Raw genomic sequence first — 12,514 nt, 5'->3', positions numbered from 1 at the left:
AATTGCAAATTGAATGCCCCAAAGCACATGTTGTCAAAAAACTTGTAAGGCTCTTTGCTTTGGTTTAAGAAGGAAAAATTACTTCATAACATTTTTTGTTGAATATTTAAACTATTATTTGAAACCTTTATTGAAAAAGATGGAGTTTTATATGATTATTATTTTCCCGATTTTAACATCCACAGAGGAAGCTGTTCGTTCGCAGGCATAAAGACATTTCTGCGCAATTAAAATAATAAATCATGATTTTGAAATACTAGTACATTCATATTCGAAATAAAGTTTTTTATGTTACACGAGTAATTTGTTCATTCATTCTATATTTGAAATAAAGCATAATGGAGATAAAATGAGACGAAACACACACACAATTGTACAAATGCTCATCATCATCATTTAAAAAAATAAAATGTAATATGACAACGAAATGCTACGTACATATTGTATAAAGCATATCTACTTGATTTTTGTCAATGATTGAAATGGCAGACCTTGAATTATATGAAGAGAGTCTGAATTGAAAGGCCTAGAAAGCAAACGCAATTCAAAAAATAATCACAAAATAAATTAATGACAATATATGCTACATTGCCTGCATGTTGGGATTACATTGTAAATAACAACAAATTACAAACAAATGACACAAGTTTTTGGGCCAAACACTATTTTGTTTGTGTGACGAAATTTGTATATCTACGTGTATATAGGATGTATGTGTATAAGACGTGTATATAGTATGTGTACTTTTTTTGTAACTCTGGCGACTGCTTGTCAGCTTACGTCATCGTCATGCCAATTCATCTTTCTGTAAATAGTCAGATGGGCGTCTGTTTGGGCTATCTGTCGTTGAATATCTGCACGTTTCGAGACTCCGGAGATGCCGAGAAGGCCACGAAGGCAGCTGCTGCACAAGTTGAAAAGGTAAAAGGTCCGGCAATTGCTGTTCAAGTAATGCAATGACGACCGAGCCTTAACAAAAATGACACAACACGGAACAGCCAGTCACTGAGACCGCCAGCAATTTCATTCATGAGTCTCCACGATAAAGCCATTGCTACAAAAGGCTGACTTGCCGCCTTACCTAGACATCTTGCTATATAGTAGACATACTGATATATGGACGCGCTTCAGTTCTAAATATAAATAATCGTACGTTTGGAAAACACACATTGTTTAAATGGTTACAGCACGTCTTAATGAATGTTAATTATGCCATAAACGTGAAGCTTGAGGTTGGTCGCTTACTCATGCACATCTCACGGCTCTGAAGAAACCCCCGGCCTTCCTTATCGGGCGCGGCAGCAAACAATAATAAATACTTACGTATGTATTTGGTGTACAAAATGGATGCACTCAGAAAAACCAACCAAAATGATTTTCAAGAAACAAGAAGGAATATCGAAAAAAATAATCTAATAAAAGTGAAATAATATTGGAAGGGAACAATTGATTTTCTAACATTGAGATGAGAGAAGAATATGCTGAAAAACTGGCCAAATGGTGTTTAAATCCATACACAGACTGATAGAATGATGGCTGGACAGAGAAAAACAAAATGTAATTGATTTACTTACAATTCCACTGATTCTTAGCTAGAAAATCGCCGTTTCTTGAATATTTTCCTGAGAATTAGTCGTCGTAACATAAACTTAATATGCCTAGATAATAGAAGAATTAAAATTTAAAATACGTTGGAGCCAGCTTCCAAAATACAATGAAAACTGTCGTTCAGATGCTCAAACAGACCGACAGAATGATGGCAGAAGAAAGCAAAAAATAGCTTATTTAATCAAGTAGTAAAGTAAAGAAGTAATTACTAATGAGCTTTAAAAGTATCTTACTTCTTTTTTTCAAGTGTAGCATGGCAGGCTTTTGCATGAAACATTGAGGCAGGTTACCGTCTATGAATTCCAAATGAGCCGAGCTAATGTATTACCATGTGTGTCATATCATTTCCATGAGGCTTCAGTTCGAACTGAAGCAACAGAAATGCCCACACAAATAGGTCAAAAGATGTTCCCTTTCGCAACTAATTCATGTTTTTGCACATGCCTGCGTGAAGGCAGTTCATGAACCCCGTTTTAGATTTAGACAAAGCGGGGATTTTGTTTTAAGCCAGCAACAACACAAAGAGATAAGCAGAAACACGACTTGACTGTAGAGCTAAAGAAATACACACACACAAGTATATTTATACCAAAAATAAAATGCTGCTCAGAGCGATGACTCTTGACGTGGCGCTCAGTTGTCTCCGGACGACGCCGCAGCCTCTAGAGAGCTCGCTGCGGCTGCCAGTCTTCAGTCTTCTCGAGAATCTCGCGCTACTCGGCCGCCTGTGCAATTGTTCGCAGTGTGATCGAATGTTTAAACAATTTTTTGATTGATATTGAATAATAGCGGGCGCGTGCAGTGTCGTTTCAAATTATTTGATTCATTTGAGTGTCGACATCAGCGGATCGAAAAGCAAACAAAGCTTGCAATAATGGGGTCGCCACACTTAGGCAGCCACTTGGTCGTTGCCATAATTGTGGCAATCATTGTTGTCTTATGTGGCGCCCAATCGAGGGCCGAGATCGGGGAGCTACCAACAGTGCCGCCTCCCCCGCCCACGGCGAGAAGAAGCCTTGGGAATGCACGTGCGTCAAATTATCGCGTATGTGTCACATTCTCAGCTCAAATGCAAATGTCTTCTTAAAAGACTTGTTTTCAATCGAAAAGTTCAATGCGCCTGTCCTCGCCAAAACCACACCTGCGTTGCTTTCATCTTTTTCCTGCTTAATAATTCCCATTTATTTGTGGACTTCCCTTTGATTCTAGCGTCCACAGACCGGTCCAGCGTCCTCGCACTGCGAGTACAAGGATTTGCTGAGCAATTTGCACGACCGTGTTGGCGTGCTGGCGACCTTGGATGAAGACCAACGTAATCGCCTGGAGTCGATCGATAAGAAGTAAGACGCTTATTTAATGAGCATTTATACTTGTAGTATTCGATTGTACGAGTATTTATTTTTTGATGAGCTTCTGCGTGAAGTCACACTCGAACAGGTTTTTACACATCCCCCAAGACATTTTCGTTTTCGGACTGTGACAACAACAAACAAAAAACCGGTAAAACAAAACAAATTAAACGCGCTTTGTTTTCAGCAGGGTTTGACAAATATAGTATACTGACTGACGAGTTTCTGGTAGCTTTCTGCTTAGGTTTCCGACCAACTCAAATAAAATAGAATAGACGCGCAGAAGAGCGTGAAGCAGAACAGCCTTAATGTACAATATTGCCAATTGGCCGTGATAATAATAAGTCAGTGACAAAGCAATCCAAACTATTTCCATTGCCAATTTAATTATATAGGTACATTTCTTCAGATACACATAGGCATATACTATAGATTTGGCCATACGTCTTTTTCTTGCAAATTTCTTGCCTTGATTCATGGGAAATTTTCGCCTACGAATTTGTTTGCAGGCAGCACAAATCTTTTGAATGTTTGTTTGTGTTTACTGAAGGAATGTTGTTGCTTTTTTCTGCGTTTCTTTGATAGAAAACAGCAACCGAAATGCCAAATTTAATGAGCTTGCGGCGCTCCAGGGATCAGCAATTTCGAGCACTCTTCAAAATCGCATGTTTATAGAATGAATAAAAAAAGCCCGTCTATCTTGCTCGACAGCTCGCTTGCTATACTTGTATTAACCTTGCCACAGATTATCATCTGATTTCTTTGAAAAATCAAATTTGATTTTTATTCCACATGAATTAGACTTGTTAGTTGGCTTCTGATATTAGCTGCTCGTTACTCACGCCTCTTTTGTAGAGCGTTAAGTTTTCACACCCCGCCCCATTACGTAAGATCCGCCAATCTGGAAAGCTATGGCTTGGCCAATTTTAAATGCAAATACAAGTACTTTCCCTTTTCAAGCAATTGATTTTGCTTGCAAATTCCGAGCCCTTCTTCTCTCCGAACTATACGCCCATACTTCAACTGATTAGATTAGTTCTGGTTGTGAGTAACGGCGACTTTATAGGGTGGTGTATATACTTGTAGTGGATGTAAATCGGATAATCCATTAACGATTCAGGCCCTTAAGGCGAATATCGATATTTTTGGCAATATGGGTTAACAGGATGAGCTCCTGCGAAGCTTGAGAAGGCAGCCACATGAATGCAATCGTGTTCCATAAATGATGGCAAAGCCAGCTCTTTCGAATAAACCAACAATATACCGAAAAAGTTGATCTTTGTTCTTTTTTGAGTTTTTCAATAAATAAACCACTATGTAGACCACCCTGTACAAGTATATTCTGAGCATATATTGTGCGATGTGTAGAAACCACTCACAAGCTAATTAAACATGTTTTGCCATAAGTGGTGCACAAATTATTTGTCTACTAGAAGTACTCATTTCTTGTGTTCAATTTAATCGACGCTCGCGATTCGTAAGAAATAGTCACTGATTTCTGAATAAATGAAATGTTAATTTGTCCCATTTAAATCGATTTCAATATTATAGTCAACAAATAATGCTTTAGGTATAATATTTGTAATGCAGGGCAGTTTCATGTTCGCCAAGAAATAATATTGAGGATAAATCCTTTCTAAAACAAAAAAAAAGCATAAACATTGCTCAGCTTGAGTTCGCTACAAACCAAAGGTATTCCATTATAAATATTGTAATCATAGAGTCTTAAACTCTGGACGTAATTAAAAGATTTAAGCACACCACAAACTTTGAAATAATTTAACAGCAAGTAACATTAGTAGGCGAATAAGTCGAATGTGTATTAAAAAGTACAGGTATTTTATTTTCGAGCGTAGAGTATGCTGGGCATTAACAACACTAAAGAATATAAACAACAATAAATAAGAATAAATTTGCAGACTCACCCACACGTTGCTTCGATGAAAGCGCTACCGTAATTGCCGGCGGGGCTGAAAATTCGGCATTTATACTCGCAGTATGCTTAAAATATACATTTTAAAAAGTTCTTAGAAATACACATTTCTACAGTGCTTTCGCAAAGTGCATAAACAAATAATTTCAACTAAGGTGGGGCAAAAAAAAAAAGAATACATCAGAAGAGCAAATTCAAATTTGTATTACTCTAAAGAGATTTCATTTAACAAAGAACAAAAAAGCGGAACTAAAATCGGTTTTTCGCAAAGCTGTAAAGCTGCTGTCCTTCTGCTCTCTCCAGAGTTCAAGGCCAACACAACACTTTGCTTGTCTGTTCAGCGAAAAAAAAAACCCAGTCGGTAAACGGCGACTTCCTGCTGAAATGTTGGCGGAACGGAGGTGCTCTGTAAATTTTATTATTTATTAGGCGTCAGTCTTATTTGCAACCAACTAAATGTAAATGGCTTAGCCAGCAACTTGTGCTACACTTGCTTCTTGGATTACTCTACTAAATATGATAAATATATACAAATATATTAAAATCGGACAGATCTTTTAACTTACGCATCACGTTCAACTGAAATCGCAATGGCGGTTTAAATATTTCAGATGGGGCAGCGGTTGGGGGCTTGGGAAGTTCAGGAGAGGCCTTTAAACCTACTACGCAGAGTTCCGCTATCACGCGCTAGGTGGCGGTGGTGATACTTTCATACATCAATGCTTCCAAAACTACTGCTTTGAAGACCACTTTTGCACTCCCAAAATAATAATTATTAAAATATACTTGTATGTATATTTACAGCGACTTCAATAGGAGAATAATAAACATTTAGGTTTTAGCTCGCCGTCTCCAGAGCTCATTGTATTTTCTTAAGCTCTTCAGCTCAGGCAAATGAGTTCCCAAGAAACATTCGTTAAGGCTCGAAAATTCATTCATGCGCTGGTCTGCCTCTTATTTGTTTAACAATAAAAACCATACACGTCATATCAGCAATTAATTATCAGTATACGAGTATATGTGTGATGGGCAACACTTACACAATTATATTCGAATACTATCAATACAAAAATAAGTATTTTATACTTACTTGTATGCATGTTATAAAAGGAGGCTCTAAATAGGCCATACTTTAGTGATTAGCAACAATAGATAGAAAGACTCTAATGGCAACATCGCACGACATGCTATATCAATTAAATATTGATTTATAAATGAGCGCCTTCTACAAAGCTATTTCATCTCTGATGCGCGATCAAAGAACATATATTATTTTAATCTGATCGTGAATTCTTCAGCACATAATTGAAATCTATTGACTGACAATAATTATTAAGAATTAGCTGCGATGGAAACTACTATATAGTTATTCATTTATTACAATAACTTCAAAATCGTCTTAAGAGGGATAAAGAGATCTATATGGGAAGTACATATATATAATCGCAATGAATCTAACTGTCGAACTTGTAGGGGGTTGTATGAAATATTTCAAGATTTGTGATTGCATCCAGATTCCGGCATAAAATTGCAGATGATAGATAGCTCGAAAAATTACCATGGAAAATTAAATATGGGCGTGTAGGGATTTAGCATATGATTGTTAATAATAATATTGGTGCAAATAATCAATTGCCAAGGTCGAAACACGTTTAAAAAATGTTTACATACAATTTGGTAAAGATGATCCACAAGTGTGGATTCTTTTCATATTTCATAATAAAATGAATATGAATTCAGCCCACTTATCATTTATTTATGAAACTTAATCGGAAACCGTGATTCATTTCAATTTTGTAAAATATATGACTAGTACTTGTACTGCCCTTGGCTCCGACGATGCTTTAGAAATTCTAATCTTAATACATAGTTAATAGATGGGGTTTTTTTTTGTTTTTTTTTTTTTTTTTTTGACTGGGCTGGGGGATGACCTCATTTTGATATCAACAGCTAGCGACGCGTACTTGAATCGATATTTACGAGTAGCATGCAAATACTGACTGATGCCCTTTTTCCCACCAAATTCGCAGAATCAATGAGCTGGTCGAGAGCAATACCGCACGCATGGAGTCCATAAAGGTGCAGCAACTGGACTTCCAGAAGCGTCTGGACAGCTTCGAGCATATACAGCGTTTGTCGCGCAACACCCTGGACGAGTTGAAAGGTGAAAGCGATGAGTTAAGGGGTCCTCGCTTGGTGAGAGAGCACTCGCAAAAGCTTAGAAATCAGAAGCGATTGAGGGGTAATCCTGAAGGAGTTGATGTTGTTTTTGATGTTGTGCTGCTTGCTTCTCTTGCTCCTCGGTATCTAGCGTGGTCGAGCTCCCATTAATCTTTTAAATTCCGCAGATCTGTCGCGGAACACTCGCGCAGTACCCGAAGCAGTACCCACAGATGCCACCGGCTATCCAGCTGGCATTTTCCAGAGGGATCCCGAGCTAGCGCCTGCCGCCTCCACGAGCAGAGCAAACACACAGGACTTGCAACTGGATGTGCCACAACGCTTGGATGCTTTGGCCACTCTGCTGGCCTCAACTGCCATTAATGTGCAGGAGCTGCAGCAAAATGTGAGCCGCATCGCTCAGAACACCAAGTGAGTGTTTCTCAGATACATACATGCATGTATAAAAGATTCAACAGTCGCATTTCTATATTTCAATTAGGTTTAAATAGCTAGTTTTTCTAAGCATAATAATAGTGCAAGTATAAATGGCCTCAGCCATTCTGAAAAACAGGGCCAATTACAAGATTTCGCTCAGACCTGATACAGACATTTTGTAGAAATCATTTCGTTTATATTTTGGTATTTTAAAACACCATTTAGACTTGTGAAATATAATCCGCTTCGATTGTCTTATGATGTTCGTTTCGTCCTTGCGATTAAATTATTCATGAATTAATCAATTCTTGCATTTATCATCGCATCAAAATTTTGGGAGCTATTCACTCTGAGAAAAATATAACGAACAATTGTAGTTCAATTCAAGAATTCTGTACTTGAGAAATCTGAACAGTTATGCCATAGACAGATATTGAAAATTCATATTATTATTGATAATATCAGCAACAGAAAGGAGATTAAAAACTCAGTCTGTTTTATGGGTTTGCATCTACTTCTATAAATCGCTCTTATGATTTCATTCCGAGTCTATAATCCTTGTTAATACTGGAATCATGGATATATTCACTAATATTCGCACTAATAATATGTATAGTACCACACAGGTTTGGAAAATAGCATTCAAATAAAATATAATATGCAAATAGTATGGAAGTATTCAGTATTTTCACTGAAAATAGTCAATAATAGTCAAAAAAGAAGCAGAACTTCTTTGAAATGAAATAAAAATAACCCCAGCTTGAATCAAAAACATGTCAATCCGACTCCCCTAAGAACAAAGCTAGGTACTGTTTATTTATTTATTTATTTAAAATCTACATACGAGCAGAAGGCACTGTTTATTATTTTGTATTTTGATACCCATAATCCCACCTAGTAATACAAGAACTACCACCACTTATTCTTGGTTTTGCAAAAATATTAGTATTTCTTACGAGCATTTGAAATTTTCTAAACTGGTTTCTTCCAACGCTCAGCATCATTCAACGTCGTCTGCATCGCAAGGGCCAGCAAGGACCATGGGCTCATGGCTATTCGGTCGCTCCATCACAGGCGCCAGGTCCTTATTATCCTGCACAGCCGCTGGCCACCAGCTGCCTGCAGAGCTATGCCGCTACTCTGGGGATCATCAAACTGCAGCTGACCCCGGAGGCGGAACCGTTCTACGTGCCCTGCGAGGAAGATGGCTGGACGATCATCATGCGACGCTCCAATGGCAAAGTGAACTTCGAGCGTGGCTGGCTGGAGTATCGAGAGGGCTTTGGCAATCTGGCCGACGAGTTCTTCATCGGGCTGGAGAAGCTGCACGCCCTGACGGCGTCCACGTTGCATGAGCTGCGCATCCTCCTCGTCGACTTCGAGGGCAACTTGAGGGAGGCTCGCTACAGTACCTTCGCCATTGGCGGCGAGAAGGAACACTACCCGCTGCGACTGCTGGGCAGCTTCCAGAACAGCGAGGCATCGGCTGGGGACTCGCTCAGCTATCATGCGGGCGCCAAGTTCTCCACCTTCGATAACGATAACGATAACTGCGTGCAATGCAACTGCGCTCTGAAGCACAAGGGCGGTTGGTGGTACAGCAATTGTGCCACCAGCAATCTGCACGGCCAGTTCACGGAAATAAACTACGCCCACGCTGGCGAGCCGGGCATTTTCTGGGACACGTTCCAGGGCAAGGATTACTCACTGCATGGTGTCAAGATGCTGATTCGCCCACTCGTGCGAGACGACGCCAGACGCTGAGTGTGTGTCGAGTCGAGTCGAGTCGGGCCTTCCTTCAACTATACCAGTAGTTCGGCCTCTTAATAAATGTATATACTGCCATGCATCGAGCCGATGTTAGTGTATAATACCACGATATACTCGTGCGTATGTGTCCATCACCTCTTGTAACTTATTAACCCATTGTGAACTTGTCCACAGCTTGAGATTAATGTTAAGATATGTGCGATGCCTAGTTATAATCTGAGATTAATTTGTTACGAGTATCGAGAGCTTAGCTGTCTATTTGTATCAGAGTCGCTTTTAAATATTTTATGTGTGTACTACGAGATAATAAAAATGTAATGTCTAAAAAAAGATATTGAGCGTTGAATTCAATTTACTTTTTTTTTAAATTATAGGTTTCATCAGCAATCAGATAAAGGGAACGCCACTATCAAAGTATTGCTAAATATATAGTCAAGACATGTGGCTAATGATTGAAGCTTTCTCACAAGAAAGAACTAAATATGTTTGTTTCAAGTTTAAATCAAATCTAATCGAATATTTACAAGAAAGCTAAGATGAATCCAATGGCAATGAATGGTGAAGAAAATCAGATGTTACAACATTTTAGAATTGGAGGAATCACTGGATGCTCTTCTAATGTTGAGTACAGTCGGGGAATTGATGTCATTACAGTTCTCCAACGCTTTAGCATTTTCATTTAGCGCTCTGTGCGTCAATTCCGCGTATTTGAGGTAATCGTATCGCATTACGGAAACGCACAAATCGCAACATGCGACGCATCTAATGGGCCTGCCAGAGCGATTTAAAAGCGCTGGAAAACTACTCGGTCGAGCTCAGAACGTGAAAATCCGCTAGACAATGAAGACGAGCTACTGCTTGATGGCACTATTCTGGCAGGTGTGGGGCGTGCAGGCCCTGTCCTTGGACTCACTCGTGGGGCAGAGTAAGATCTATTACCAAAGACCGGCTCGGCTGGGCAGTCCCAGAGAACTACCTCTGGAGAGCGTCGATCAGCTGGAGACTGTGGAGTCCCTTAAGTTGATTGTGCATGGCTTTCTGGGCTCCAGAACCCATGGTTCCATCATGCCTCTGGCCAACGGTAAGCCCAAGTGGGGTCTACAGAGCTTCTGCTGCACTAACGAATCGATGGTTTGCTTTGTACAGCCTATAAGGCCCAGGGCTTTGCTAACATACTGATAGCCGACTGGTCGCCCGCTTCCAGCTTGGATTATGCCAAATCGCGTCGAGCTGTGGGCAAGGTGGCCCTGCATCTGGCCAAGCAGCTGCAGCTCTTCCTGGAACGTCACAACATCTCCAATGAGGCGGTGCATGTGATTGGCCATAGTCTGGGCGCGCACATTGCCGGCCGCATTGGTCACCACTTCAATGGCAGCTTGGGACGCGTGACGGGCCTCGATCCCGCGCTGCCGCTCTTCTCGCCCCGCTCCGAGGACAGTCTGCGGGCAAATGCCGCACGATTTGTGGATGTCGTACACACGGACTATCCTTTCTTTGGCGATCTGACGCCACGCGGCACGGCGGATTTCTATCCGAACTTCGGACGCACTCCTCAGCCTGGCTGCGAAGATGTGGACCTTTTGGCAGCCAGTAAGCTCATCCTCGAGGCCTGTGAGTTCAGGCCCTGAAATTGGATTTTGGAAGGAGCCTAATCAAGTTATGTGTCTTCCAATCCCAGATAGTTGCAGTCATAATCGAGCTGTGCTCTTCTATGCGGAATCTATTGGAATGCCCAAGAACTTTCCAGCAATGCCTTGCACCTTGAAGGACATCAAAGGTCGCAATATCAAGGGCTGTTTGAAAAAGACGTCCGAGCTTAATTCGAACAGCTCGGCCATTGAGGCTGCTGATGCCGCCACGGATGAGACGCAGGCCGTTTATATGGGAGAGCACGTGACGAGAAGGTAAGTGTATTAATGGAAAATAGAATGGACATTTATATCGACTATGGCAGAATATAGAAATATGTCATATCAGTGCCACAGACACGTTTTGATTAGGAATGGGTTTTGTATCGAGAAAGAAGAAAAACCTTATGAAAAAATCAATAATATGGACAAAGTAGGATATAATCAAGGGCGCACGCAGCTTTTCCCAAAAGCCAAAGGCCAACAATTTTAAATTTTGATCAAATAATACACGAGGCGTTAAAATAATAATTTATGCACAGAATAATAATTTATCAATAGGAAAACTTCAACAAATCCAATTCAAATACATATTAAGACGAAAAAGTGCGCCATATTTATGAATGTGTGGTCGATTTCAGAGTGTGAAATCTTTTTCCCCCTGCGTACGTCCTTGGGTATATAGTTTTTGTGATCTATAATCATGGAAGAATACTATATTGGATTTGTGTTAAGGAATCCATTCTAAAACGTAACGTTTAGGCTTTTGCAATTATCGTTTAAACAGGCGTCAAGGTCTGCAAATAGATATTGCGACTCGATATAGTTTGTCTGAACAATTTCAAATCTATTACTAACTTAGTTTGAGACATAATTGTGTAATTGACCAATTTCTCTGCAAATTATTTGCCTAACTGACCATAGCAACATTTATACTACAAATGCATCTATTGGCTAAAAACTTAATTAATGGAAACACACACCACCTAGAGACAATAATTAAAAGCTTGTGCTTACGCAACAAATTTATATGCAACAGAAATCTTGGCAACAAATACCTATAAAACTTACGGTTGCAATCAGGATTGCAGGAAACATTATGGCTTAGTCAAAGCTTGTTATTGGTAGATGGCTCCTCTTTAAATTTAGCCAATACATACACCAAAAGATGTATAAATAATCACTAGAATACACCTTTCATTTACGACCTTCTAGCGCCACCTCGTTTTATTATTTGAAAACTAACGCTGTGCCGCCGTTTGGACAGGGTGTACAAGCCAAATTCAACTAGAAGCTGCCCCATATAATTATTCTTGCCTACTTTTAGGAGTAAGACTTTGCTACCACGTGGTAAGTTTCTGCTTCTTATTACTGTGGTAGCTTCCGTACGCTTAAGTTCAATTGTAATTACTTGGGAATTCAAATAAATAAATAAGCAATTAAACAATTTTCGAAGTACTCTTTTTTTGTGAATAAATTTCAAAATGATTTGGTGGCTTCGCATAAAAACGCGAAATAAATTAGTTGTGATCACAACTTCCTTATGGCCAGCCAGGTACGCGTGCTTTGACTTTCTTTAGCCCACCAAAGATTCGCCGCTACAACGGCGGCCGTAAATCAAAGCTGTT

At 39.8% G+C, this 12,514-nt stretch overlaps 2 protein-coding genes across 3 annotated transcripts; both read left to right on the top strand.

The window, feature by feature from the left end:
* Positions 1–2,339: 2,339 nt before the first annotated feature.
* LOC115632607 (angiopoietin-4) lies at positions 2,340–9,541 on the top strand. 2 transcript variants are annotated; one of them, XM_030529835.1, is made up of 5 exons: positions 2,340–2,653; positions 2,818–2,948; positions 6,921–7,054; positions 7,239–7,482; positions 8,487–9,541. In XM_030529835.1, the coding sequence occupies exons 1-5, from the start codon at positions 2,483–2,485 to the stop codon at positions 9,250–9,252; spliced, it is 1,446 nt and encodes a 481-aa protein (XP_030385695.1). In that variant the 5' UTR covers positions 2,340–2,482; the 3' UTR covers positions 9,253–9,541. The 2 variants fall into 2 exon arrangements, with proteins under 2 accessions (XP_030385695.1, XP_030385694.1); XM_030529834.1 differs by having other exon boundaries at positions 6,921–7,132.
* A 557-nt stretch (positions 9,542–10,098) lies between these two features.
* LOC115632733 (pancreatic lipase-related protein 2) lies at positions 10,099–12,177 on the top strand. The gene is made up of 4 exons (XM_030529979.1): positions 10,099–10,339; positions 10,405–10,869; positions 10,937–11,162; positions 12,102–12,177. The coding sequence occupies exons 1-4, from the start codon at positions 10,099–10,101 to the stop codon at positions 12,175–12,177; spliced, it is 1,008 nt and encodes a 335-aa protein (XP_030385839.1).
* The last annotated feature ends 337 nt before the right edge of the window (positions 12,178–12,514 follow it).

The sequence above is a fragment of the Scaptodrosophila lebanonensis genome, unplaced genomic scaffold (assembly GCF_003285725.1).
Source record: "Scaptodrosophila lebanonensis strain 11010-0011.00,11010-0021.00 unplaced genomic scaffold, SlebRS2 tig00001415-arrow-pilon, whole genome shotgun sequence".
Classification (NCBI taxonomy): Eukaryota; Metazoa; Arthropoda; class Insecta; order Diptera; family Drosophilidae; genus Scaptodrosophila; species Scaptodrosophila lebanonensis.
This window is presented reverse-complemented; position numbering and strand designations above follow the sequence as displayed.

Coding starts and splice junctions, on each gene's coding strand:
- LOC115632607 (XM_030529834.1), top strand. CDS start 2,483: ATGGGGTCGCCACACTTAGGCAGCCACTTGGTCGTTGCCATAATTGTG. Junction 2,949..6,920: donor CTGGAGTCGATCGATAAGAA/GTAAGACGCTTA, acceptor CCAAATTCGCAG/AATCAATGAGCTGGTCGAGA. Junction 7,133..7,238: donor AAATCAGAAGCGATTGAGGG/GTAATCCTGAAG, acceptor TAAATTCCGCAG/ATCTGTCGCGGAACACTCGC.
- LOC115632733 (XM_030529979.1), top strand. CDS start 10,099: ATGAAGACGAGCTACTGCTTGATGGCACTATTCTGGCAGGTGTGGGGC. Junction 10,340..10,404: donor CATCATGCCTCTGGCCAACG/GTAAGCCCAAGT, acceptor TGCTTTGTACAG/CCTATAAGGCCCAGGGCTTT. Junction 10,870..10,936: donor TAAGCTCATCCTCGAGGCCT/GTGAGTTCAGGC, acceptor TTCCAATCCCAG/ATAGTTGCAGTCATAATCGA.